We start from the raw sequence: 25026 nt of genomic DNA, 5'->3' as shown, positions 1-25026 counted from the left end.
GTGTCAGCACACTTCTGCTGATAAAGACACGCACACGCACACACACACACACACTGAAGCTTTCAACCCCTGTTTTCTGTACACAAGTGCTGTCTATAAGTGGATGCACATGCAACACACTGATGAAATGCTATAATTCTGGTCATTTCATCCATTCAAGCATTTTATGATGCAGTGACCGCAGCGGGTAAAATAACGCCAAAAGCAATAAAAACAAAACTTTTAATGCAGCTCACCCATAAAGTCTTATGGAATTACTTTATTGTCATTGCAGTTTCAACAAAACATATGATTACTGTGAAATTAAGTGCAATTCCTCAGTGGTTAAAGTGCATAAAGGCTCCTGGTAATCCACTGATTGATAGTTTCCTGACAATAGGTTACTTTTTAACCGATCTGAAACGGAAAGAGCAAGAAAAACATTGTTGTAGTAACTCACTGCTTTGTGTGGCGTTGCATCAGGTCAGCCGGTGGTCACAGAAGCATCCAAGGGATTCAGTTCAGACTGCTGAAAGAAAGTAGATATGTTCCCTGGACCTCCTCCAATTGTGGCCTCAGCAGTCAGATCTGAATGCATCCGCAGTCTATCCTGCCTGCATTCATGGCTGTATTTAGCTCTGTCCACTTGCGATTGGATCACCCGGGACGCATGTTGGCGCCAGGCCTGAGCCTTCCCCTGTCGTTGCTTGTTTTATGTTTTGGAGATATTTGGTGTCTCGATTGGGGGGCAAAAAATGGGGCTCTCTGGAGATATTACAAATGCGCAGACTTAATTGACTCTTCTCTGTTTTCTTTCCAGTGTCCAAGGAAAATGTCGGAGTGATTGATGAAGACGATTTCATTAAAGCCTTTACAGACGTCCCTACCGTCCAGGTACTGTCCACTGTTGACCCATTTAGGGATTTATTTTCGTGAAACATTCTGTGTGACGCTTTGAATCCTTTTCTCATTTTTCCTTTATTCTCTCTTGCTTCACCTCCTTGGGCTTTGCAGATCTACTCGGCAAGAGATCTTGAAGACAACCTCAACAAGATCCGTGAGATCTGCTCCGATGACAAACATGACTGGGACCAGAGAGCCACCGCAGTCAGTAGAATCTCCTTCAGTTGTCTTTTAAATGAAGTTGAAATGAAATGATGCCTTTCTCACATTTCGCTGTCAGTCCTACTTTGTATCACAATTTGCCTTTGGTGTTTTTTTACAGCTGAAGAAAATCCGCTCCTTGCTGGTGGCAGGCGCAGCTGATTACGAATGCTTTTACCAGCACCTACGGCTACTAGATGGAGCCTTCAAACTTTCGGCTAAAGACCTGCGCTCACAAGTGGTCCGAGAGGCCTGTATGACTGTGGCGTGAGTGTTGATTACAGATGCAAACGTCTCTGAGGTGTGGGGAGGTTCTTTTTTACGCTGTTCTGTCAGAGTTGACACGAGGCACTGAGTGAAGACGCAACATGACGAGCGCATAACTTGTCAACATGCATTTAACATTCAGCTGTTTTCTGCATGTTTTGTGGCTCGTTCGCTTTATAATTTGTGATGGTTGTTTCTGCGCAGCTACCTCTCATTGCTGTTGGGGAATAAATTTGACCACGGAGCAGAGGCCATCGTCCCCGTCCTCTTCAACCTCATCCCCAACTGTGCCAAAGTCATGGCCACCTCCGGTGTCTCAGCCATCCGCATCATTATTCGGGTGCGTCTCGCAAACGCACTGAAATCGTCTCAGCGTCTTTAATTTGACTCTTTTTGGCAAATGTAAGTTCTGCAGGTTTAGCGTCACGCCTTTCACTAAACGCTGCCTGTCCTCTGTGCAGCACACCCACGTCCCCAGGCTCATCCCCCTCATAACCAGCCACTGCACATCCAAGTCTGTGGCCGTAAGAAGGTGAGGCGCATCGGTGTCAAACTGCAGAGACAATGTCGAATAGATTCGAGTTATAAGATTATTGTGACTTAAGTAATGTAAAGAGAGTGACAAAATAAATGTGTGGTCCTTCAGGCGCTGTTACGATTTCTTAGACCTTCTGCTGCAGGAATGGCAAACCCACTCTCTAGAAAGGTGAGAGCAGCTTTTGGAATAAACTATCCAGGGATTCACTTCAGATCACTTTATAAGGTTTAAATGTGATTCAAACCGGCTCGTTATCAATTTGTGCTCATTTTTGTGCCACCGTCTCAGGCATACTGCTGTTCTAGTTGAGAGCATCAAGAAGGGAATTCGAGACGCCGACTCAGAGGCCAGAGTAGAGGCCCGCAAGTAAGACACACACATGGATCTCTTATAATTACATTATGTGAAAGACACACTCTATCACCACCCTGTTTTCTCTTTATTGGCTCCGACCATCATAATTGTACTACTTCTGCTTCTCTCTTTGCTCCCAAATTAGTCTTCCTTCTGCCTTTATTTTTCCTCTTCTTTCTCAGCCTAACTTGTGTCTCTTCCTTTTTTTTTTTTTTTTTGTCTGCATCCTCACCTGCTGTGTGTGTGTGTCTCTTCCAGGGCATATTGGGGTCTAAGGAACCACTTTCCAGGAGAAGCCGACACTCTTTATAACTCATTAGAGCCTTCATACCAGAGGACGCTTCAGTCCTGCCTAAAGAGCTCCGGCAGTGTGGCTTCTCTTCCCCAGAGCGACCGCTCGTCATCTTCTTCTCAAGAGAGCCTCAAGTAATGAACACTCAGCACTTACACCCCCCCCCTACAGTTCACTTAAGACCTCATGGCTTACTTGAACACTTCAACTGATTTAGTAATTTTAGAGAAAAGACGTGGCCGTTTCTTTTTAGGATTCCACCTTTTCCCTTCTTATCATTTTTTTTCTGTATGTATCAGTAACCACATTAAAATAGAAAATAAAGATGGTTCCTTTTAACTTCAATTCTCCTCATATAAAGGAAAATTATGTCTTAAGCTGTGTTGTAATATAATTATTAGTAGAAGTGAGTGCTTAGAAAATGAGATATTTAGTGTATCTAGGTGACGCCGAGTTAGGTTCATATAGCTTTTTGAGGTGGTTATTTCCCAGTTCTTGTTAAGAGGAGTTGTCATGGTCGGGGGATTTTTGTGTATTTGTGTATTGACCTACTTTTCTCCTTCCTTTATCAGTCGTCCTCTGACTTCCAAGTGGTCGGCAGCTCCGGGGCGAGGTGAGTCAAACACTCCCAACGCAGAGCGGCCAATACTCACACAAGCTTTTGAAATAAATAATCTTGTGATGAGATGACACACACACAAACACACGAGAAACAAGTCACTTCTACAAAATCATTTCCCATCACTCATTTACATTTTCTTGTGCCCAGCCCTGAACAGTCGCATCCTGTTTGTTGTTTTTTTTTACTGCACACATGTGCGCAAAAAACATGCGTATATGTGTCTGGCTGTTTGTGTTCTTCTGTGAGGTGTCGTGTACGTGTAGTACGCTGCCTGCATGCATTTGTGATGTGTTTTATATATTGTATATGTCCCATCACCTCCCACCCCTTTTCCAACACGCTCCTCCTGTCCCATCAGTCCCGTCCAGCTCAAAGGCTGGGTTGTCGTCGGCCTCCCTCCAACGTTCCCGTAGCGACGTGGATGTAAACGCAGCGGCGGTTGCTAAACACCGGCAGGTCGGACGAGCTGGGGGAGCGGGCCGTCTGCCCCCTGGCTCCTACTCCTCTCTTGGTAAGGGCCCTGTCAGGCAAGTTAGAAATCAGACAGGGCAAACATTAGTCAGCATGCGGTCAGCAGGAAACGAGGCAGGCAGATTTAGCCGAAAGAGTCCTCAGATGGTGTGCCTCTCGAGTTTCTGTCAGGCTGCAGTAAGATATGAGAAAGCCCACATGGAGGGACCCACACATTCACACACTTCTCTCCTCTCCTCTCCTGTCCTGCTGCCTGCTCATCCACCTGTTTGTGTGTTTTTGTATGGATATTCTCTGCATGTTCTGGAGATGAATATTGTCCTCCTTGTTACTTTGTCTTTGTTCGATGTTGATCCCCACATCTGCACGGTTCTCTGTTAAATAGATGGTATGTTACTAATGTACACTGCTCCTTTCTTCTCGTTTCTCTTCTTTTTACCCACCCTTTCTATCTGCCTCACACTTGTTTTTCCCCCTTCACATCTTTTGTTTTTGACAACCTGTGTCCACGATCCTATTTTCCTTTCAATTTACTATTATTTCATTTCCTTTCTTTGGCTCCCGTTCCTTTATGTATCTTTCTTTCTTTATCTTTTTGTCATTTCTTCCCCCCCACTGTTTTTTCTCTCTTTTCTACTAAAGATGATGCCTCTGATAAAACGGATGGTAAGATCATCTCACTCTGCCTCTCGTCTTTCCTTTTCCCGTTCCTCACTTCATCTCAGTCCACATAAATGCGGTAGTTGTGACAGTGTGTGGCCACAGCGCCCTCTGCTGTCAGCCTAACATTCCTTACTACCACAAAGCTCTTCATCACACCATGGATCAGATATTAACACATCTAAAATCATCTTCTGCTTTACAACTACTTAACTCTTGGTTTTGATATAAAAATTATCTCACCTATACTGCATCACTCAAGAATTGAGATTATTAGATTACTGTGGATTATTGTGGTAGTTCTATGTTATACATATTTTACAAATGCAGCTTCATAACTGAAATGTCAAATTTACAACATGCTCCTTCTTTGTCTGTCTGTAGGGACCAGGTCAGACAATGGTAAGATCGGTGTTAGGTCGCTATTTGTATGCGTGTTGTTTAGGGATGTTCTAGTTGGAAAACTATAATGGAATTTCTGAAGTTCCAGCATCATGCGTTTGATTGTTGTTTTTTTTGGACAATGCTAATGATCAAGTATCTTGGTAAAAGAATGATTTCATTTAAATATAGCATATGCTTCACATTTGCTGTAAAGAAATTGTATTTTGAGTTTAAACTTAATAGATTAGTGGGAAATTAAATTATATGAAAAAAGAAAATTTCTGCAATTAACAACGAACATAATCTACATTTTAATTTCAATCATTTTTAATGCATCCATTAACTGTTGAATATTGGACAGGGCTTCTTGTTTGATCAAATCCTTTATATATTTACTAACGATTTGTTGTCATATTACCAATTTTAGGCTTTAGGTATTTCCCCACTAAGACTTGGTTCTAATCCACTGAAGCATCCCTGCTTTATTTATCTGTGTTTGCACCTGGTCAGTAAGCAGCCGCCAGCAGTAGTGGCTTTTCATCAGCTGTAGCGCTTCTTAGTTTCCGGCCTTCATTCAGCTGTAGATGGTTTGTGACTGGATGTATCAGCAAAAGAAACACATCTGTCTCTTTCTTGTGTTTTTACTGTTGTCCCTCCGCTTACACGCAGGCCGGGTTCGTACCAAGCAGCCCTTGTCTACCGTGAGCAGCGTGTCGAGCAAGGTGGACTCACGGGGGCGCAGCCGCACCAAGATGGTGTCCCAGTCGCAACGTAAGCACTCCATCCTTTCGGCCAGCCAAATCACCATTTAAGCACAGCTGTGGTTGAAACGTTCAGGGCGTCACGTCCACTTGCAGCATTACAAGCAAAATACACATACAGCAGAGATGGTGTGTGTGGGCTGGTTGGAGTGGTTGTGGTTTCTCAGGCTCTGATTGTGGAGTTTCTCAACTTGTTGCCACCATGGTAACGATAAGGTCCATGTAAATGTTTTTGTGCCTTCAGGTTCCGACGAATCCGATTGCACACCAGGTATCATGTCTGTTTGTCAGAGTGTGCTTGTCTTTCTGTGTACCACAGTGGGAATGGTGACCCACCTGCTACTGCTCTCATTCTGATCAAGGTGTTTTGTGTACCGAAGAGTGAGTGTGCGTTTTCTCTCTGCATGCTGTGTACCTTCACTGAGGATGGTGTGGTGGACAGTTTATTTCTGCTGCTGCAGCTTGGCACTGGCTGTTGTCCAGGTTATTTAAAAAAACAAAAAAACAAACAAACACAGCAACATGCTAAAAGCATAACACAAGCCCCCGAGCAGGTTTTAATACACATGACGGACATTTGAGTGTAACTGCTCTCAAAGGCTACTTGTAGCTAATACTGCTGCTTTCAGCCAGCTTGGTTCACAACCCAGAGCACCAGTCAAAACTGGACTTTAAAACAGAAGGCCGACATGCGAGATCCGAAGTTTAAAGGCTGAATCTCCGGATAAAACATTACCTCAAAGACAAGAAATAAAGGGTTAGAAAGATTTCCACGCGTGTGGGAGAGAGTGTGCGTGTGTTTACATTTTTGCATATATTTTGATCATTTTCTTTTCCTCATTGTGACGAGGCTTACGTTTGTAGATATACTGTACCAGTGGTCCCAACATGCACTGCTTTTCCCAGTCTACCATCTGCAGCTGGTTTACTTTGTGTGTGCATTTGCTTTCTCGTTTATTAATGGGTTAATTATTCAGTCAAAGTGCTTCAACCTCGCCTTCATTCTTGACATGGAACACAAGGATGCGCTCCCATCATGCTCTGTCTTCTAACCCCCATGACGCTTTTTGCTCTAACCCATAATTCATCTGATTTAATCTGCTGTCCCCCCCTCTTCCCCCTCACCTCTGCTTTTACCCTCTTCTCAACCAATGGGCTTTTTGGCTCAGGATCTCAGTCTGCTAACCCTGTTGGTGGTAAGATTCCAGCGCTACTTCTTTTTACCCCCTGCTCTCTTTAGCTGTTAGCTGGACTGCTTAACCTCTGTTGTCCAAACTTTCCTCTCCTCACGTGCACGCACAAGGGTCACTTAAAGCTCCTCCCACTGTGGGCAAGGCATGCTGGGATTTGTAGTCGTCACAGAGTTTTAATATGGCTGCTCATTGACTTTGCTAAGCACTCTGCTTTGGAAGCTTCATGTTTCTGCTCTCCTTTGTGTGCCTGAAAATTCAGAAGTTTTGATTTGTTTCCTCATAAATTATTTTGGCTTACACACGATTAATGTATCTGTAAATAAAAGGAGGAGAGGGTTTACAAGAAAACAATGTCACGCTGGATGAAGTGATTGGCCAGATTAAAAGATAAATGGATAAAACTTAAGAATTATTAGCTCCTGTATGTGTTTACATTTACTTAAGTGATCAAGATTCCCTCAAAGTATCATAGCATCGTATCTTATTTCTAGTTTTGTCTTTAGGATGTGTTCCCTTTAACTCTGTGTTGCTAGGTAGTGCCAAGTAGATGTTTTGAGAGTGTGTGTTGTGTGTGGATTTAGAGTTTTTTTTGTTACTGAGAGTCTGGTCTGTGTCCAGCACCGCAAAACAGCTTCTCGTCAACTGCTTGAGCTCAGGGTTGTAGTAATGTGAGTCACTGCAGAAAAAACCTCTCTGTGGGCGTAGCACTTGGAGACAGGATCTCCAGGGGAAAGAAACATGACGCTGTCGATCAACCACACTCATTTTAGATGAAATCTCTTGTTAATGGTGTCAAATTTTCCCTTTTCTTTTGTGTTGATGTGAAAGATTTTGTGCTTATTGGTTGACCTCTGATGTGAACTTTTAGACTGTAGGTTTCACAGCCCCAGGAATCCTCTTTCCAATGATAATCAAATACTGCAATGTTTTCCATTGAGTAATACATTTACTGTTGTCTACATCACCATCATTGTTTAGAACAAGCAAGTGAAAGGCAGCTGGCTCCGTCAGTTGTATGTCTGTTGTTGTTTGTTTGTCTTTTTTCTTTCTTTCTCAGATCAGTTCTATAACTTACTGTTAAATTCCACATGCTTCTCTGACAAGGCTCCGACTCGACTCTTTGACTTATCTCTTCTTCTCCCCTTGCGCCTCTCTGAAGCCGGCAGTCGGAGTGGCTCCCCAGGTCGCGTGCTGACGACTACAGCTCTGAGCACCATGAGCTCTGGGGCGCACAGGGTGCTCGCCGGAGCCACCGGGGACGGACACAGACGCAGCCGCATCCCTCGCAGCCAGGGTTGTTCCAGGGACTCTTCACCCACTCGCCTGTCTGTTGGTGAGTGTATGAACACTGAATTGAATAAATGGTTATTATTTTCCCATGTATCTGCCTGTGTTGGTTGTAATAACCCTGTAAGGGATATTTGCTATTGAGTGTTTAAACTGAGATGTTTAATAACTTATCCTAAGTTCCTGCCTTGGACACACTGATATGCCCTTGATAAGCTCAGATCTCAACTCGGCGCATTTTTCTCCTGGTCCCTCTGTCCTCTCCTCCTCTCCCTGCCCTGTTTTCCTCCTGCCCCTGCTTCTTCTGTCCTCTAGCTCCTTCTAGCATTAGTTCCATCTACAATGGTGCAAGCAGAGGAGGTAAGGCTCCAGCGTCGATTGGACCATCCGATATTTTCATCCTGACTTTCTCTGCTCATCTTAAAATAATCCCTCTATTCCTCATTCTGTATCTCCCATCCACTGCACAAGATATCTCAATCTCCCTCCATCGTCCCAGTCCATTCATGAAACTCACTGCTTCAGCTTCGTAGATCTCGTCTCTCTATATATATATATTGTCTGATGAAATGGCTGTTGTTATGGTGATGGGTGCTCGTGGTCAGCAGATGTCCTCCCATTTATGGACAGATGCTCTCCCTCTCTGTACTAACCTGTCGTTGGTGGCTGCAAAACGAGCTTTATCAGGTTCTCCAAAGCTTCGTCGCCACTTTGGTTTGTAAATGATTAACTGTGGATGGCTGTGTAGACGCTGACGCCGAACAAAACAATGAACACTGGAGTTGATTGCGGTGCTCCTGCCCTCACCCACCAGCTTGATTGCTAAGTCGACCTTGAATGGCTTCCTTTACTATTCTGTGTGTTTGCGTGTGAGAAAAAGAGACAAAAGAGCTGTGTGCGTATGTGAATATCAGTCCGTTAAGTTCTGCAGATTTCCTCTCCTCACGGGCGCATCTCATCTGAAGCGTAATCAGTTGGTCACATGACTGATCAATAAACCAACAGAAAACACATCTGCCGCAATTTGGTAACTAGTTTGAAGTTATTGTAAAATAGAAAGTCACTCACTTTTCACACTTCTGCTTCACAAAATCGATTTGCTTGTTTTAATACTAACAATCACAGACAGTATATCGAATGATCATTTTATGGGATGGGATTTTATGAGTTGCCCCATAATTTGAGGACGGAGATGAGATTTTAAACAATTTCTGTCATCCTGTAGCTTGTTTGACTGATTTTTGTCGATCAAGTGAAATCACTCAATTGAAAACTGCGAGTTGCTGCCCTTTGATTTAAAATCTGTTGAGATGCTCCCTCGGGGCCCGGAAACCAGTACTCACGTTTGTTGTTTTCTTTGATATCCTGTCAGTTTGTCACTTTTGCCTGTTCGGTCTTATTTACGTCTTTATCTCTGTACCTTTGTCTTCTCCGTCACTGCTCACGTTTGTCCCTCTGTATTCTTACAACCAACCACTTTCCCTCCTTCCGTGTGTCTCTCTTTGCCCAATTCTCCTTTCGTTTGTTTTCCTGTCCTGTGATGTACGGTTGTTACCTGGGTGGCATTAGCTCGGGGCAGTCGTATCCCTCGGCCCAGTATGAGTCAGGGCTGCAGCAGAGAGGCCAGCAGAGAGAGCAGCCGGGACACCAGCCCCGTACGCTCCTTCACACCTCTTGGTGAGTAGCACTAGTGGACAGATACCCAAGAGAGATGTGTAGGAAACTGGGGATGAGTTGGACATCACAGAGGATACTCTGTACTGAGGCTTTTCTTTTAGTTACTCCTTTCTTTTGAGTTTTTTTTTTTTTTTTTTCCCTAATTCACTATGTATTTAGTGCAGCAACCTCATAATTGATAGATGTAGAAAAATAATCACTTGCACGTGTTTACATGTTTTCCAGCCTTTCTATCTTTCCTTCACAATCAGTGCGAGATTCCTGCGCGTGGTGTCTAATGCTTGTGTGTGCTTGTTAAACTGTGTGTGTGTGTGTTTTAATCTTGGTTACAGCAACGCGGAGCTACTCTCGCTCCACTGGAGCTCTCCACACTCCCGATGTTTTTGGGGCTCCAGGTGAAGGCTGAGTAAATCTATTTCTCCGTACCTCACCCACCCCCTCCGTCTTGTCTTTTTTTTTTTGTGCTCACTCTGATTTTCCTTTTTGTCCTTTTCAGAACCAGTCATCTTCTCCTACATGTTACCAGTCGTGTTTCTTTTCTTGTCCATCAGCCTCATTTGTTGTTCATCCCATTTCTTTATGTACTGCGCCAGGACGTTGAACTCTCGAGTGGAACCGCATGCTTCCGCCCTTTCAGTTGCCAGTCGATAACCATTCTGTTGGTTTTATGTGTCCTTTTGTTTTTCCCCTTATTTAGCTGTGACCCGTCTCTGCAGGGACATCAACATGCTCTCCTGTGTTTTATGTCATACTTTTTCCCAAAGTTGCAACAAAGTTGCCTAACAAGTCATCACATCAACTTACAGGATTGTTTCTTGGTTAAATGCTGTGTGAGTTGCATGGATGTCAGGGATTGAATGATGATGAGAAAATGGTTCTCCATTGTTGATCAACTGTGGAAAACGTTGCTGGGTGGGAAGGCTTTTTTCCCCAGATTTTTTGATTAACATTTTTGCTCTGCTTTGCTTCTGTCCATCCTCCCTCGCTTCGAAACTGTATCTCTGCCTGTAGGATCAGGTTTTGGCATCAGTCCGTCTAGTCGCCTCTCTTCTTCAGTCAGTGCCATGAGGGTCCTTAACACTGGCTCAGATGTAGAGGAAGCTCTCGCCGATGCACTGGTATGAAAACTCAAAAAGCTCCACTCACAAACACACATCTGAACCCTGCACATTCCAGTCAGCTGTCACCTCAAGCACACATCTCCCAGAGTGTTTGTCTGCGTGTTAACTAAACCCTGGTTCTACCTCTGTTTAACGCTGTCAGCTGTTGGGAGACATGAGATCTAAGGTCAGCTTCTTCTCCTGCCACTTACCTGTGTGCCGTGTCTGTGTGTTTAGATGTGCTTGAGTTCTAACAGGATTGATCATTGCATGTTCTCTCCTTGCGCCTTTTATCACTCACTGCCCTTTTCAGTTTAACTTCATGGTGTCTCTCTTACCCACAGAAGAAGCCCGCACGGCGGCGGTATGAGAACTACAGCATGTATTCCGATGACGACGCCAACAGTGATGCATCCAGCGCCTGTTCAGAGAGGTCCTACAGCTCTAGGAACGGGGGAGCAATTCCCACCTACATGAGACAAACAGAAGATGTCGCTGAGGTTAGCAGCATGAGAAAATAACTCTTTAATTGTGGCTGGGATCGAGTTACAGGATGGCGAGATTAGGGGTGCCGTTGCTCATGAGCACTTAGACTTTTCAGTGAGAAAATTAGTGCTATTAATGCAAAAAAAAGTCTCACTCAAGCCAAACATTTTCTTCCCCTCACTGCTTCTTCACAGTTGTGGTCTTGTGTTTATTTCCAGGTGCTCAACCGCTGTGCCAGTGCCAACTGGTCTGAGAGGAAGGAGGGGTTATTAGGCCTCCAGGCGCTGCTGAAGAACCAACGCACCCTCAGGTCAGTCGCAGAACACATGAATGTGTTTTCGGGGGGGGTTGTGAAGGCTGATTTTCATCTGACGGTGGCTGCTTTATTCTACAGTCGGGTGGAGTTAAAGAGGCTCTGTGAGATCTTCACCAGAATGTTTGCAGACCCTCACAGTAAGGTATGGATGCATGCAGCACGACACTCACAGACACACAACACATAACATCATGCAGCTGAATTCATTTTCACCCACTTTGATTTTACCCTTGTTTCAGTTACTTTGTTTATCCCACCATCCTTCACTGTACCGGATTCTGCCAAAACATTGACAGCATTTGGGCGTCTCTAATATCCACACACACACACACACACACATACACTGTTTGTCGATCACAGTGCGTCACTATAGTCTTTTTGATAAAGTAAAAAAAAGATGGGATAAACGGGTCAAAATGTATTCTCAGTTGTGCACACGAGGATTTACACATTCAAGCACAAACACAGGCATGCAGAGTGCACTGTAGCACTGTTTCCTAACAGCATGCCACACCTGACTTGGCGTGTGACCTCACACACTTCACCCTCGCGTGGGATTGTTCTGTCTTCGTTTAGCAGTCGCCGCGCGGCTGCGCTCTTTGCATTCACTTCCGCTCTGCCTCTTCCCCTCCCTACCTGCAGCGTGAAGCGACAACACCGACCGCACACTCAGTTGGATGCTCTTAAATGCGCACACACACACACACACACACACACACACACCAGTATTTGGGCTGCCAGATCCTCTCTGTGACTAACCAGCTGCGGCTCGCCCTCTCTAACACTGCCACTTGTCTTTCGGCTCTCTGAGCGCTCCTTTGGCTCACACATGGTGTAAGGTGTGTGAGCCCCACCCCCCACCCTCCCTGTCACTCGTTTGACGTTTGATGATTTGATGAATTTCAGCGAGACTGCGGCAGGGTGTACGGCACGGCAGAATCCGGTATAAGCTCAGCCTCCTTCAAGGTACCACATTTCACCAAGAATCTCTTTCCTGCTTCCATATCTCTCTACTCTCATTTTATCCTTTCTTTTATCCCTCGTTGTTCATTTCAGTTCTTTATTTTAATAGTGAGCACAAAACACTGTCACATTTCTGCCATATGGTTCTTGCTGGTTGACAGATTTTTGAAATACTTTAGCTAATATTGTGTTGGAAGTCAAGATTACGGGTTTGCTCACACACTGAGTTGAAGCTTTTGTTAGGATGCTAACAGATGTGTCTTTCTCTCCCCCATGCCACCCCACTCTGGAACTCTCTGTAGAGAGTAAGTTTGGCCAATCAGTGTTACTGTGTTTAAACTGTTTGGATGTTATTCTGCTTCGTTAATGTGACTGGGTAATCAGCTACCAAGGCAACTACATAACCCTCACTAACCTGCCTTATATAATGTTGCCTGCATCTCCACTGTCCTGCTAAAATCAACAACTGGCATGTAGAGATGGTAACCACACATCCCGCCTGGTTCAGTCTCATCCAGTTGGGGTTGTTTTCTAATCTTGATATCATTCTTATTTTGTGTGATTTAAGTCTTAACTGGTGATTGGGAATGAAGATGGGCTGCTGCAGTAACAAATCACCACTAACTTCACAATGGGAACTAATGCTGTTTTTTTTTTTTTTTTAACCTAATCCCAAATCAGAATCCAGTACAAACTGCAAATGCAGGATTTCTCGGATGCATGCATTTGTGTGTGTGTATGTGCATGAAGCGTTTTATGGGTAAACGACGGAGTTTCTGTGTGTAAACTAAGCAACGTGTGTGTGTGTGTTTAGGTGTTCAGTATGTTCCTGGAGACTCTGGTGGATTTCATCCAGGTTCATAAAGAAGACCTGCAGGACTGGTTGTTTGTCCTGCTAACGCAGCTGCTGAAGAAGATGGGGGCAGACCTGCTGGGCTCCGTACAGGCCAAAGTTCAGAGAGCCCTGGACGTCACAAGGTGGGCGTCTACTCGCATGCAGACTGACACTGGAAGCCAAGAAGTTATTTGGTTTCTGTACTTTGTAACTGATTTTCTTTGCTTATGTTAACGTTTTATGGTTCTTGATCTGTGCGTTACATTAGAAGACGGACTGAGTTGAAGCCTCCTCTCTCTCACTCACATTCATGCCTTTGTCAGCTGTTCCTTGTTCTTTCTGCTGCTCACTGAACAGAGTGAGGTCAACAAGTCAGCCTCCTCAACTTGATCAAATTAGCTGGTGCTAAATTTGGAGCGTCTCCATAACATGCTCGTAATGGTGATAGACCGATGCGAGGTGTTTCTTCCTGCAGCAGATTGGGGCAGCATGAAGGACTATGTTGAGCAAAAAGTAATTCAGGTTTATTCAACAGGTTGCTACATTAGAAAAAAAAAAGAATTGCTGAAGAGGTCTTAAAAAAAAACATTTAAAATCTCTAAAAGTAGTTTATACGAATGTATTAACCAACCTTAATTGTTACCTTTCGCATGAGAAAATTCCTTTGTATGAAAAATAACAGTTTGAAATGCTCTTTTAGCCTGTTTAACTGTTGCCTATTTTGTGACTTTTCATAACTTGATTGGCCAAACAAAATGTTCTTGGGAAAAATAAATGACCTGCTATAGAATTAGGCTGCTACCTGTTGTTATGTTTACAATCAACAAGATGAATATCGGCCTTTACCGATGTTTGGCCAATACATCTGTTCAAGCCCAGTAAATATCATTACTTTGGACAGTTAAACGATGACGTCAGGTTTGAAGTTACTTGAATTCAGTTCGAACGAAGCTGAAAAAGTCAAGCCTCTAAAATAGCCCAAAAACTTCTGAGTGTGATTCCAAACAAAGTGAAAACTGCTAACAAAGTAGAATGCTTTGTCACCAGCTGTGTCCTGTTAATTTATCTTCACTCGTGTCAAAGACACATTTGCATGAAGAAAAACGTGTTTTTTTTTTCTTCTTTTTTTCTTTCAGAGAGTCTTTTCCCAGCGATCTCCAGTTTACTATTCTCATGAGGTTCACTGTGGACCAGACACAGACACCCAACCTCAAGGTAATGATGAGTTAATACAATGTATGTCCGTTTGACTAAGTATCTGTGTAAGAAAGTGGATGCGAAGCATGCACATGATGCTGTTAATGAAGGGATGCTGTAACCATGGCTGCTTCGGGGCCCCATGCCCACCCATGCTGGCTGTGTGTGCCAAAACCCCCGACTGGGCTGTGATTGGACAGCGACTGACCAAGCCACTTAACACCTTCAAGCTCTCCTCCTCAAAGGCCTCACTTATCCTCACCTCACCCTCCCATCTTTGTCCTCTTCTCAATTTCTCTGCTGCCTCCTTCCTCACTCCCCACCTTTTGTCCCCCTGCTTCCCTTCCTCCTCACGCTACCACGCTGTCAACACTTCCTTCTACTGCTCCTCATCAATCCGCCCCTTGCCCTCAACGCCAGTCATGGGCAATAGAGTAATGTGAACAACCGAACAGTTAGACCCTCCCGCGGCTAAATGTCATTTAAGAAGCAAAATCGAGTATTTTAAATGTTGTCGAGAGTGTGAAAAAGAATAAGTAGTAAATAGAACTGTTTTCATCCTGGATTTAAACATTGTCAGAGTTGAGGCCTGTCTCACATCTTCTGGAAGACTGTTCCAGATTTTAGGGGCATAAAACTGAAACGCAGCCTCACCTAGTTTAGTCCTGACTCTGGGCACCAGCAGGAGACCCCTCCCTGAGGTTCTCAGAGTCCAAGTTGGTTCATATGGCTCTAACATGTCAGAGATGTACTTTGGCGCTTGACCATGAAGAGACTTGTACACAAGCAGAGCTGTTTTAAAGTCTATTCTCTGAGCGACAGGAAGCCAGTGCAGAGACCTGAGCACTGGACTAATATGGTCGTATTTCCTGGTTCTAGTCAGGACTCGAGCAGCAGCGTTCTGGATGTACTGCAGCTGTCTTACAGCCCGTTTAGAGAGCTCAGTGAGCAGGCCGTTACAGTAGTCTAACCTGCTGGAGACAAACGCATGGATCAGTCTCTCTAAGTCTGGTTTAGACACTATTCCTTTGATTCTGGCAATGTTTTTTAGATGGTAAAAAGCTGCTGATGTTACAGATTTAATGTGGCTGTTGAAATTCAGGTCTGAGTCCAATATTACCCCGAGATTTCTAACTTGATAATTAGGTTTTAGAGAGAGAGTCTCAAGGTGACTGATAACACTTTCTCTTTGTTTCTGTGGGCCACAGACAATGATTTCAGTTTAGTCTGAGTGTAGCTGGAGAAAATTGTTTTGCATCCACACACTGATCTGTTTGATGCAGCGACACAATGTATCTACAGGCCCGTGTTCTCCTGCCGTCAGTGACACATAGATCTGAGTGTCATCTGCATAATTGTGGTAGGACACATTATAGCTGCGTATTAGCTGGCCTAGTGGAAGCATGTACAGATTGAACAATACGGGTCCCAGAATTGACCCCTGGGGAACCCCACAGGTCATAGCCATTTGGTCTGATGTTCTAATGTTATCTAGCAGGAAAAACTGCTCCATGATTAGTTCATGACGCCTTACAGCTGAGGTAGTAGCAATTGGAGAACTTACAAAAAGATTTTGCAAAATAATACAATCCAATTTTGAAATCACCCGCACTTTACCATCTTTCTACCCCTGACAACTCCCTCCACCTTCCCTCCTGCTCCTCGCATCCTCCTTTTCCGCTCTTGTCTCCCTCTGCACCCCCTGTCCTCGTCCCCCTGTCTCTCTTCGTTGATTGACGCGGTGCTTCTCCTCTTTCTCTCTGAAGCCTGTACGGAGCTCATGTTGCGGGCGAGGGCGAGGCAGGGGGGGGTCCGGGGTAAAATTGTTCCCCCCCAGAGCGCGGCGCCACGCCTGCTCTCTAGACGAGCAGGCCGCAGCCTGGAGCCAGTCCTCCCAGGTCAGTGCGCTCCGGGGGGAGCAATTGTATGGCGCGCACCATGCTGCTAAGTGATGTGGAGGAAGTTCTGGTCTTTAAGGTGCAAATGTAGAGAAACGGAGATGGAGGAGGAAATTAAGGGCAAGAAAAAGTTGTGACGTTTCAGAGCCTGCATTTCCTTTGGAATGTCATTTGTCATCACTTTTGAGATTGACCGAGTTTCTTTTCCCCCTGTGCAAAGCATGATGCCTTTCACTTGGATGACCTTCTAACATTGATTCATCAGATCATTTGATTTTCAGACCCACAAGAGTTGCACAATCTGCTGTGGCTGTACATGCTGGCTGTGAACACTGGTGATCATTTTCATGTGTGTTTGTAGTTTTGTCACCGCTGTTTTTGTGTATTTCCAGGTGATTACAGGCCATTGACTTAATAATAATAATAATATTAATAATGATGTGTGTGTGCATATGTGTGTTTGTGCTGCAGGTGAAGGTGGCTATTCTAAAGTACATTGAGACGCTCACACTACAGATGGAGGCTCCAGACTTTGTGAACTCCAGTGAAACTCGATTGGCTGTCTCGCGCATCATCACCTGGACGTCTGAACCCAAGAGCTCTGATGTCAGAAAGGTACAGCCACTCACGTACTTGCTCTCTTATTTAAAAACCTGCTACCACCACGCAGTGCGAGAGATATCACCTTTGCGAGTTATAGGCGTGTGTTTCATGATGCCCTCTAAGATTGCCCGAGAGTTGCCACCTTCCATGATTCACAGTATACTCTAATTAAGAGGGGGGTTTGTGTATTTTGTGCTGAAACAGGCGGCCCAGTCGGTTCTAATCCACCTGTTCCAGCTCAACACCCCAGAGTTCACCATGCTACTGGCAGCTCTTCCCAAAACCTTTCAGGACGGAGCCACAAAGTTACTTCAAAACCATCTGAAGAACACAGGCAATGCGGCACAGGTAAAGAATAACAAAAAAACTCAAAGAATCATTCCACGTGAAGGAAGGGAGAGCCTTGGACACACGTGTTACAGTATTGCTGTCGATCGTACTGTAACATGAAAGTCTTACTTCTTCGTGTCTTCATTTTCAGGCACAAATGGGCAGTCCGTTGACTCGCCACACCCCCCGTTCTCCCGCCAGCTGGTCCAGTCCTGTCACTTCACCCACTAACACCTCCCAGAACACCCCCTCACCAAGGTAACGCACACTTTTACCTTGAAGGTGGGACCCCGGCCCGAATGCTTCAAAATGACAGTATATATGTCTGCATAGTATGCTGCTGCATGAAGGCAACATGAAAATGTTGTCCTTTGTCTTTGCAGTGCATTTGACTATGACACAGAAAACATGAATTCGGAGGACATCTACAGTTCTCTGAAAGGTGTCACTGAGGCGATCCAGAACTTCAGCGTTCGCAGCCAAGAGGACATGAACGATCCGTTGCAACGACGAGAAGGAGAGGAGGTGAGTTGATTTGGCTATGAGGGATACACAGTTTGCGATGAGTCTGTTAATAATCTGTTATTGGTTGATGATTCAGAGGAGATAAAGCTGTGGAAAAAATAAAAGAAGAAAAAAAAATACCAGCTAAATCTGGTTTGAAGCCATTCTTACTTTTTGTACTCATTTACAGATTGTAGTGTTTGGTCCTGCAGCTACATTAGTATCATTGCAATGAGGCGAATTAAGTCACGAAACATGAACACTTGCGTCCAGTTGTGAAGGAGCCGTAGCTCAAAACCCAACAGCACTTTTATTAAACTCTGTCCCGACAGTACGGACGGAAGGGCTTGAAAGCAGCGGGAAAAGTAGGCGTTCTGGTTCTTATTGTGGAGAAACACAGCAGGCTTTGAGTGCATGGAATCGACACTCCTAATGTGGTGCCCATTTGGAATGAATATCGCCGTTATCTTTCTGTGCTTCGATCTTCAGATGGGCCCGAAATGCTTCATATGCAGATGTTAGTTACTGGTGTTCCCTTGATGCCTAACAGGCAGGCAGGTGTTGCTGGGGCCCACGTGCATATATTATTACTGTTTTGAAAAGAGGTCAGCTGTAAGGATATACTCCTCAACCACAACGACATCTGTGCTGCAGCTTACAAACACATGAAGAACGGCACCCATTTCACTGCAGTTTCTACTTACTGAGTTACTGTTTACATGTGGTGGTGGGTGGCACCACCACAGCTAAAAGTTAGGGTGAGAATGGCTCATCCACCCCCCTCAGGTGTCCAGTAATACACCCACCAAGATTATGTAGATCAGATGAGCTGTTTCAGTGTGGAGAAGTGAAAATCACACATGCACATACAGAGATTCCTGCATTTGGTGGTGGGAGATGTCTGTTTAACGCTGCAGTCGGATATTACTGAACTCTCACTGGTTTGTAACAGAGCCCGTCTAGTTCAGGGTTCTGCAGGACAGTTGATGAACTTTCAGTTTAAACAGCTTTTGAGATCAATGTTTTCGCATTGGAACTGTATCAGTAGAATTTGTTTAGTTTCTTTCCTCCAGGAGAATAAATGATTTCTGAACAGCTGAGCATTCAGAAATCCTTTTTGTTGTTGTTTGAGCCCACTCGTATACATTCTCAGGCATATCATTTAAATCGAGGATTGTCCGATTTTAAAAAATGTGGAAAGGAGATACGTTGACACATTTAGTGCTGACTGATACTGAGGCTACGAATACATTGCATTCTGTTCTCAACAAGTGCTCATAATCCTATTTGGCCTCCCTGCATGTTTTCCAAGATTTGACACACACATGCGTACTGCATGTGACTGACATGTGATCTGCCCCGCTGCTCCACTTGTAGCGTGGGAGCTGAGAGGCATGGATGTGTGTTTATGGGAGTGATGACTGCAAACTTAATCCTCGACAGGCACTAATGAAATCCTGTTAATTATCTCTCATTAAACCAGGCTGCTTAAAAGATGATTTTATCACCAGGATCTGGTCCTTTTATTATTTTTCAAGTGCTTGTCCGGTTCGAGTGTTTGCTCGGTACAATTTTATGACTCCAGTTGTCATGCCCGGTCTTATTGCAGTACTTCCTAGTTACCCTTTTAAGGACATGATGTTCTTTAGTACGGAGGTGCGACCTCCTGACATTTTCCACATGAGATTCATCTGAAATCCAACCTGCCCACATGTCATCAGCACACCCGACTCATCAAAACACCACACAGACAGTAGTTTTAGTGCTTTGAGTGTAAATATATATACACACACACACACACACAAACAAGAGTACCTTTGACTTCTTCACCCTGCTGCACTCCTCACCTGGTGGGTCGTTTGTCAAAAAGTCACTGAGTTGTTTTTCTAGTTCACCTCCAGAACAACATGCTGTTTAAAATGATCCCTTTTTCCAAAATGTCCTGATGGGCGAATGAGCAGAAAATAAAGCAGAGACGTGTTTTTTCTATACCTCGCTTGAGTGGATTGCGTGATGGTACGAGTCTGATTTTTAACATGAATTCTAAAGCTTAAATGGGGGATTAAAAATAAAGACGGCAGCTTATAGACATAAACAGAAATAGCCCCCGTTCAGTCATGTCACGACCTGCTAGAAATGTGCGGGATGTATTTCTCGAAAGAGACCTCATCCAAGGTCTGTATTTTCCATGTTTGTTCTTCTTCAGGATGTTTTTTTTTTTTCTGCAGTGTAGCCATCAGCCAAAGCCACCTTTAAATACCGATAAATCCATTTGGTGATCATCGAGAAGTGCGTGTCCCTGGAAAATATAGCAACTGCGCGCTGTAATGTTAGCCGTGTCAGTTCAGATCCGTCTTATTTGTAAAGTTCAGAGATAAAAGAAAATAAAGCACATCTCCCGTAAAGAGAAAGATGAGACCAGAGTCGACATTGTTGAGATCAACGAGGAGCTTGAGGTGCTGCAAGGTTTCACTTTGCAGTTTTGGCTCAGTTTCTTTTAGACTGATGTTCTGCTGCACATCCGCAACATGCGGTTTTTACTCTCTCTTTCTTTTGCAGGGCGGCAGTGGGACAGACGGCAGAGTCTCAGACTTGATGGACGGTGGACGCATGGCTCTGGACAACAAGACTTCCCTGCTCAACACCCCCCTGCTCTCCTCCAGCCCCCGAGGAGCCCGTGAGCACTTGTCCGACTCACCCTTCAAACACAGCCGCAAAGACACCGGCATGGATGATTCGGAGCTTCTCACCGATGGTACAGAAACACTTCATGACAGAAGAACACACTGTAGATATCACAGATGGCAAATCCTATGCCAATTCCAACACGTTTCCTTTTTTTCCCCCAATTATCTCCTCACAGATAGCAGCCTTGACCAATCAGAGCTTGTGGCCGAGCTGCTCAAGGAGTTGTCCAATCACAACGAACGCATAGATGAAAGGAAGGCAGCGTTGTATGAGCTGCTGAAGTTGATTCGTGAAAATACGTTGCAGGTGTGGGATGAACACTTCAAGACCATCCTGCTGCTCCTGCTCGAGACGATGGGTGACAGAGAGGTTGGCACACTCTGCACCAACTGACTGTTTTACAAGAGAAAATGTGACATGTGAAAAAATAAAAGCTGAATTCCTTTTCCTTTGATCTGAAATCTCTTTCACTCTCCCAGCATGTGATCCGAACGCTGGCTTTGCGGGTGCTGAGGGAAATTCTCAGTAAGCAGCCTTGGAGGTTCAAGAACTATGCAGAGCTCACCATCATGAAGGCCCTGGAGGCCCACAAAGACCCTCACAAAGAGGTAACGCTATTCACCCAACACCAATGAGCTCAAGCAGACTCTCGTTTTTGTCTGTTTGATAATCATGAAATACACTTCGATATTGGATTTTGCCCATCTGACTCATAAATGGGATGTCAGCCCGGTTCATTCTGGTATTTCTGTGTTTTTCTGAAGGTGGTACGAGCGGCAGAGGAGACGGCAGCCATGTTGGCATTGTCCATCAGTCCAGAGCAGTGTATCAAAGTGCTGTGTCCCATTATCCAGTCGGCTGATTACCCCATCAACTTGGCTGCTATTAAGATGCAGACCAAAGTGATCGAGAGGATTCCCCGCGAGGGCCTGATCAGCATGCTGCCTGAGATAGTGCCAGGTCTCATACAGGTATCCCACAGCTCATATATGTAACATAAATGATCCTTTGGATGCTGAGCATGTCTTTATATTCATTTTTTGTTTGTTTGTTTGTTTGTCAAAAATCTTACGTCCTTGATGTCCTCTCGGTCCTAATGAAAGACTCTGAAGCAATCTCCTCTGTGTTGTGTGGTTGAACAGGGCTACGACAACTCTGAGAGCAGCGTGAGGAAAGCTTGTGTGTTCTGCCTGGTGGCCGTCTACGCAGTGATAGGAGAAGACCTCAAACCGCACCTCAGCCAACTCTCCAGCAGCAAGGTGAGCCGACCTCAAAGCGCTTCAAATTTGCATTCAGCACAAGCCACTTTCATTGTAACCCGCCAGGTTTTGGCATGACATGCAACTTTTGTCAACAAAATAAGTGTTTTCTTGGATTGTATTGATGGCTCTGTTGACTCCTTTTTGGGTCTTTCTGTGAGACCGCTCACTCTGATTGGCAGTTCGACACAAAGAACGACTGCACCTAAAGCAGACGGCTGACTTTACACGTCACAGAATCTGTTTCCTGTTAGTCGCATACGTACGGTCTTCAAGTGCTGCTTTGTTTGCAGAGACGCTGGCGTTCTGAGCAGATACTGATCCTTAAGGCTGTACAAAGCTCGCTCTCAGGCTGATTGGGGCTCTTTTACATTTAGGGCACTTAGACACCAAACCACAGACAAGAACCAAAGAACTGGCGGCGAAGAAAAGCCCTTCTTCTGTCTCTCCTCACGTGGACGGTGTTTGGGGGAAATGGTTGCTCTTGAACAGTGTAAAGACAACATCTTAACTGCCAAGTCCAGCGTACAGTGTACACAGCACCAAGAGAACACACCGTTTTCATGCAGAATGTAGTAGGAGTGTAATTTATTCAGTATGCTTCCTGAAATTGGGTCATTATTTTTTTGTTATCCAACATAGTTATGGCTCAGTTATTGCTGGTTTTCATGTGTTGAGACTCAAAGGTCTGCCTTTCGATCTAAACTAACATGTCATATGGACTGTTTTTTTTTTTGTTTTGTTTTTTTACACATATGCAATCAAAGTCACATTAACGTAGCAGAGAGTTCATTCACTGTGTTGAACAGCCAGTCAGCAAACTCTTTCAGTGAATGACCTGTCGAATTAGCTGAAAAAGCCCCGACTGGGACCGACAGAGCCAACGATGCATTACCGAGCTAACATGCAATAACTTTATGTGTCCACCCTCTTTTGTGTTTCTGTTTGTAGCTGAAGCTGCTGAATCTCTACATCAAGCGCGCCCAGTCCGGCTCCGGTGGCAGCGAACCCCCGTCCGAGGGCCTATAGGACGCACGCGTCCCGCACAGGGCGACCACAGAACTGCAATGCTGCCCGCCATACACAAAAACATCTGCTCATAATGTCACACCCACCCACACAGACTGAAAACAAAACACAGATCAGAACTCACAGGAGCCAAACGGCTTACATCCACAACAGACATCAGTGTATACACACAAACAGATGTAGGTGCAGACAGTCTTCATGTTTCCTGCCTCACTCAACGATGGGAGTTGGTGCAGAAGAGAGGAAGGTTGCTTTTCTCAGCATTACTGAGCGTCCACCCTGATCTCAAGACTGAACTGAACCTTTGAATCTCCATTAAACATGATTATACTCCACCCAGGTTTGTCACTAATCACTCAAGGATGAAGATATGAAATGTCCGTCCTGTCCAACAGTATCAACAATATCTCGATGTTAGTAAGAAGTGGTGCATCTGCATGGTTCTCATTTTTCTGGGGGTTAATATTCATCAAACACTGCGCTGAACAAATTGTGCTTTTTTTGTGTTTTTTTTTTTTTTTTTTTTTTGTTGTTGTTGTTTTTTTTTTGTTTTTTTGTTTTGTTTTTTTATTTGCTTGAAGATTGAGTAACCGGGGCCAGGAAGACAGGAATGTAAATTTACATAGCGTTCTAGTTTGGATTTATTTTACGTTATGAGGTTTTACTGCAGTCGTTTTTGTTTTTCTTTTAATACCTGGAGTTTTATTTGTTGCTCACACATCAACACGCGCTCTCCCTTTCAGAAAGGTGCTAATAAGCCTCAAAGGTACTCCCCCCCCCCCAGCACAGCACTAACACAAGTCACAGCGGGGGCCTGCGTGCTGGTGGCAAACGCAGACAGTACAGACAGAACCCAAACTTTAGGAGGCGTTATGTGCTTGGCTATGCATGAGACGAAATTTGAAAAGGATAACTTTTTATCGGGGGTCCTGTCGGCAGTCGGAGGAGCGTGTCTGGGGTTTTAAATTAATGTGAAAATGTCCACCACTTTCAGATAAACTCATGGTGCCCTCCATTTCTCCGAGCTCATCTTGGATCAGCACGTTGATGGGCCACGGGGAGGAAGATAGGTGCGTGCTGCTTTACTACATGAAGTATGACAGGACATGGCTTCTTATCACATAGTGGATATGTATCTATATACGATATTAAAATGGAATATCCTGCAACGTGTCATTTAGGAGAGTACCCCCAGAGGGGGGGGTGCACGCGCGCACCTTCGCCCATCTTTGTTTTTATTTTTCTCTCGTGTGCCGTAGTCCCTCTCACACTTTTTTTTCTCTCTTTCTCTCTCTCTCTACTGAGAAAATTTGTAGAAATTTATTATTTACAGCTCTGAAAACAAAGGTCATGTCCTCACTCGACTCCTTTCCCTGTTCGTTGTGTCTTTCTTTCCTTCCTCTTGTAACATTCTAGTTCTCACTGTTGTGTTTTCTCCGTGCATTTACAAAGCTGTGCTTACAATAAAATAAAGAACTTGTACAGATCATGATCAGCCACGCGTCTGGACTTTTGTCGGTGCACCAACCTCAGGCAGAGGGGATGACAATATGGGCCGAGTTGTTTCCCTGTTACTACTTTGTTGTAAAACGTCAAAACTGAAAAATGTGCATCAGACTTTTTTCCAAAGGGACACCAGTTTGATGAAATGGTCTTGACAAAAAAATCCTGACTTGGATTTACTCTCCAATGAGGAAGAAAAGCTGTGGTAAATGGAATAAAATGTGGACAACCTGCATTTGCCATACAGTGGGCTAATTCAGACATGGTGTAAAAGATAACATCTAACTCTTATGCAATGTAGCTATTTGAGAAAGTGGTGCTGAATTGATGTATGCATCTGTTCTCTTGGCTGTATATTTAGGAGCAGCTAAAGAGGGTACCAGACGCATCACCGATCCAACCTGCAAAAACTCTGGCCTCCCCCTGGCTGTCATCTACCCTCTGCCAAGTCGGTTAAAGCCGTCTTCAAAACAATTACCTTGTTAGGTAAATAAGTCCAAGCACGGAAGTGCTATACATAAGTATTACCTTGTTGTGCAACATTCAGAGAGAAATGTTCATTTGCGCACTGAAACTGTGCACTCAACTTGGACAAATTAGAATATTTGCGCTATTTTCAATCAAACTTAATTCATGTGGACACAATTTCAAACGATCGGCTGCGACAGGAAAAACTTTTTTTTTTTTTTAACAAATTTGAGCATCAGCAATAATCCATTATTTCTA

At 44.4% G+C, this 25026-nt stretch overlaps 1 protein-coding gene across 32 annotated transcripts in view; it reads left to right on the top strand.

The window, feature by feature from the left end:
- The window catches only part of clasp2 (cytoplasmic linker associated protein 2), a 53367-nt gene extending 29078 nt beyond the window's left edge, over window positions 1–24289 (top strand). For 4 of the 32 annotated variants that reach the window (XM_075450266.1, XM_075450286.1, XM_075450285.1 and 1 more), the window contains 36 exons: window positions 800–873; window positions 994–1086; window positions 1205–1350; window positions 1555–1690; window positions 1812–1882; window positions 1997–2056; window positions 2177–2254; window positions 2501–2668; window positions 3107–3147; window positions 3515–3667; window positions 4270–4293; window positions 4672–4689; window positions 5341–5442; window positions 5677–5703; window positions 6602–6628; window positions 7785–7958; window positions 8228–8272; window positions 9482–9589; window positions 9922–9984; window positions 10601–10707; window positions 10853–10876; window positions 11034–11189; window positions 11394–11485; window positions 11570–11633; window positions 13269–13432; window positions 14426–14504; window positions 16856–16999; window positions 17192–17335; window positions 17469–17575; window positions 17701–17842; window positions 20381–20576; window positions 20685–20878; window positions 20989–21117; window positions 21274–21480; window positions 21652–21768; window positions 22720–24289. In XM_075450266.1, the coding sequence (XP_075306381.1) occupies window positions 800–873; window positions 994–1086; window positions 1205–1350; window positions 1555–1690; window positions 1812–1882; window positions 1997–2056; window positions 2177–2254; window positions 2501–2668; window positions 3107–3147; window positions 3515–3667; window positions 4270–4293; window positions 4672–4689; window positions 5341–5442; window positions 5677–5703; window positions 6602–6628; window positions 7785–7958; window positions 8228–8272; window positions 9482–9589; window positions 9922–9984; window positions 10601–10707; window positions 10853–10876; window positions 11034–11189; window positions 11394–11485; window positions 11570–11633; window positions 13269–13432; window positions 14426–14504; window positions 16856–16999; window positions 17192–17335; window positions 17469–17575; window positions 17701–17842; window positions 20381–20576; window positions 20685–20878; window positions 20989–21117; window positions 21274–21480; window positions 21652–21768; window positions 22720–22797 (3752 nt within the window). In that variant the 3' untranslated portion in view covers window positions 22798–24289. Of the gene's footprint in view, window positions 1–799; window positions 874–993; window positions 1087–1204; window positions 1351–1554; window positions 1691–1811; window positions 1883–1996; window positions 2057–2176; window positions 2255–2500; window positions 2669–3106; window positions 3148–3514; window positions 3668–4269; window positions 4294–4671; window positions 4690–5340; window positions 5443–5676; window positions 5704–6601; window positions 6629–7784; window positions 7959–8227; window positions 8273–9481; window positions 9590–9921; window positions 9985–10600; window positions 10708–10852; window positions 10877–11033; window positions 11190–11393; window positions 11486–11569; window positions 11634–12397; window positions 12458–12756; window positions 12760–13268; window positions 13433–14425; window positions 14505–16855; window positions 17000–17191; window positions 17336–17468; window positions 17576–17700; window positions 17843–20380; window positions 20577–20684; window positions 20879–20988; window positions 21118–21273; window positions 21481–21651; window positions 21769–22719 lie in introns of all 32 variants that reach the window. The other 28 variants (XM_075450274.1, XM_075450287.1, XM_075450294.1 and 25 more) reach the window with 24 other exon arrangements.
- Window positions 24290–25026: the final 737 nt, after the last annotated feature.

This window comes from Odontesthes bonariensis, chromosome 18 (genome assembly GCF_027942865.1).
Source record: "Odontesthes bonariensis isolate fOdoBon6 chromosome 18, fOdoBon6.hap1, whole genome shotgun sequence".
Lineage (NCBI taxonomy): Eukaryota > Metazoa > Chordata > Actinopteri > Atheriniformes > Atherinopsidae > Odontesthes > Odontesthes bonariensis.
This window is presented reverse-complemented; position numbering and strand designations above follow the sequence as displayed.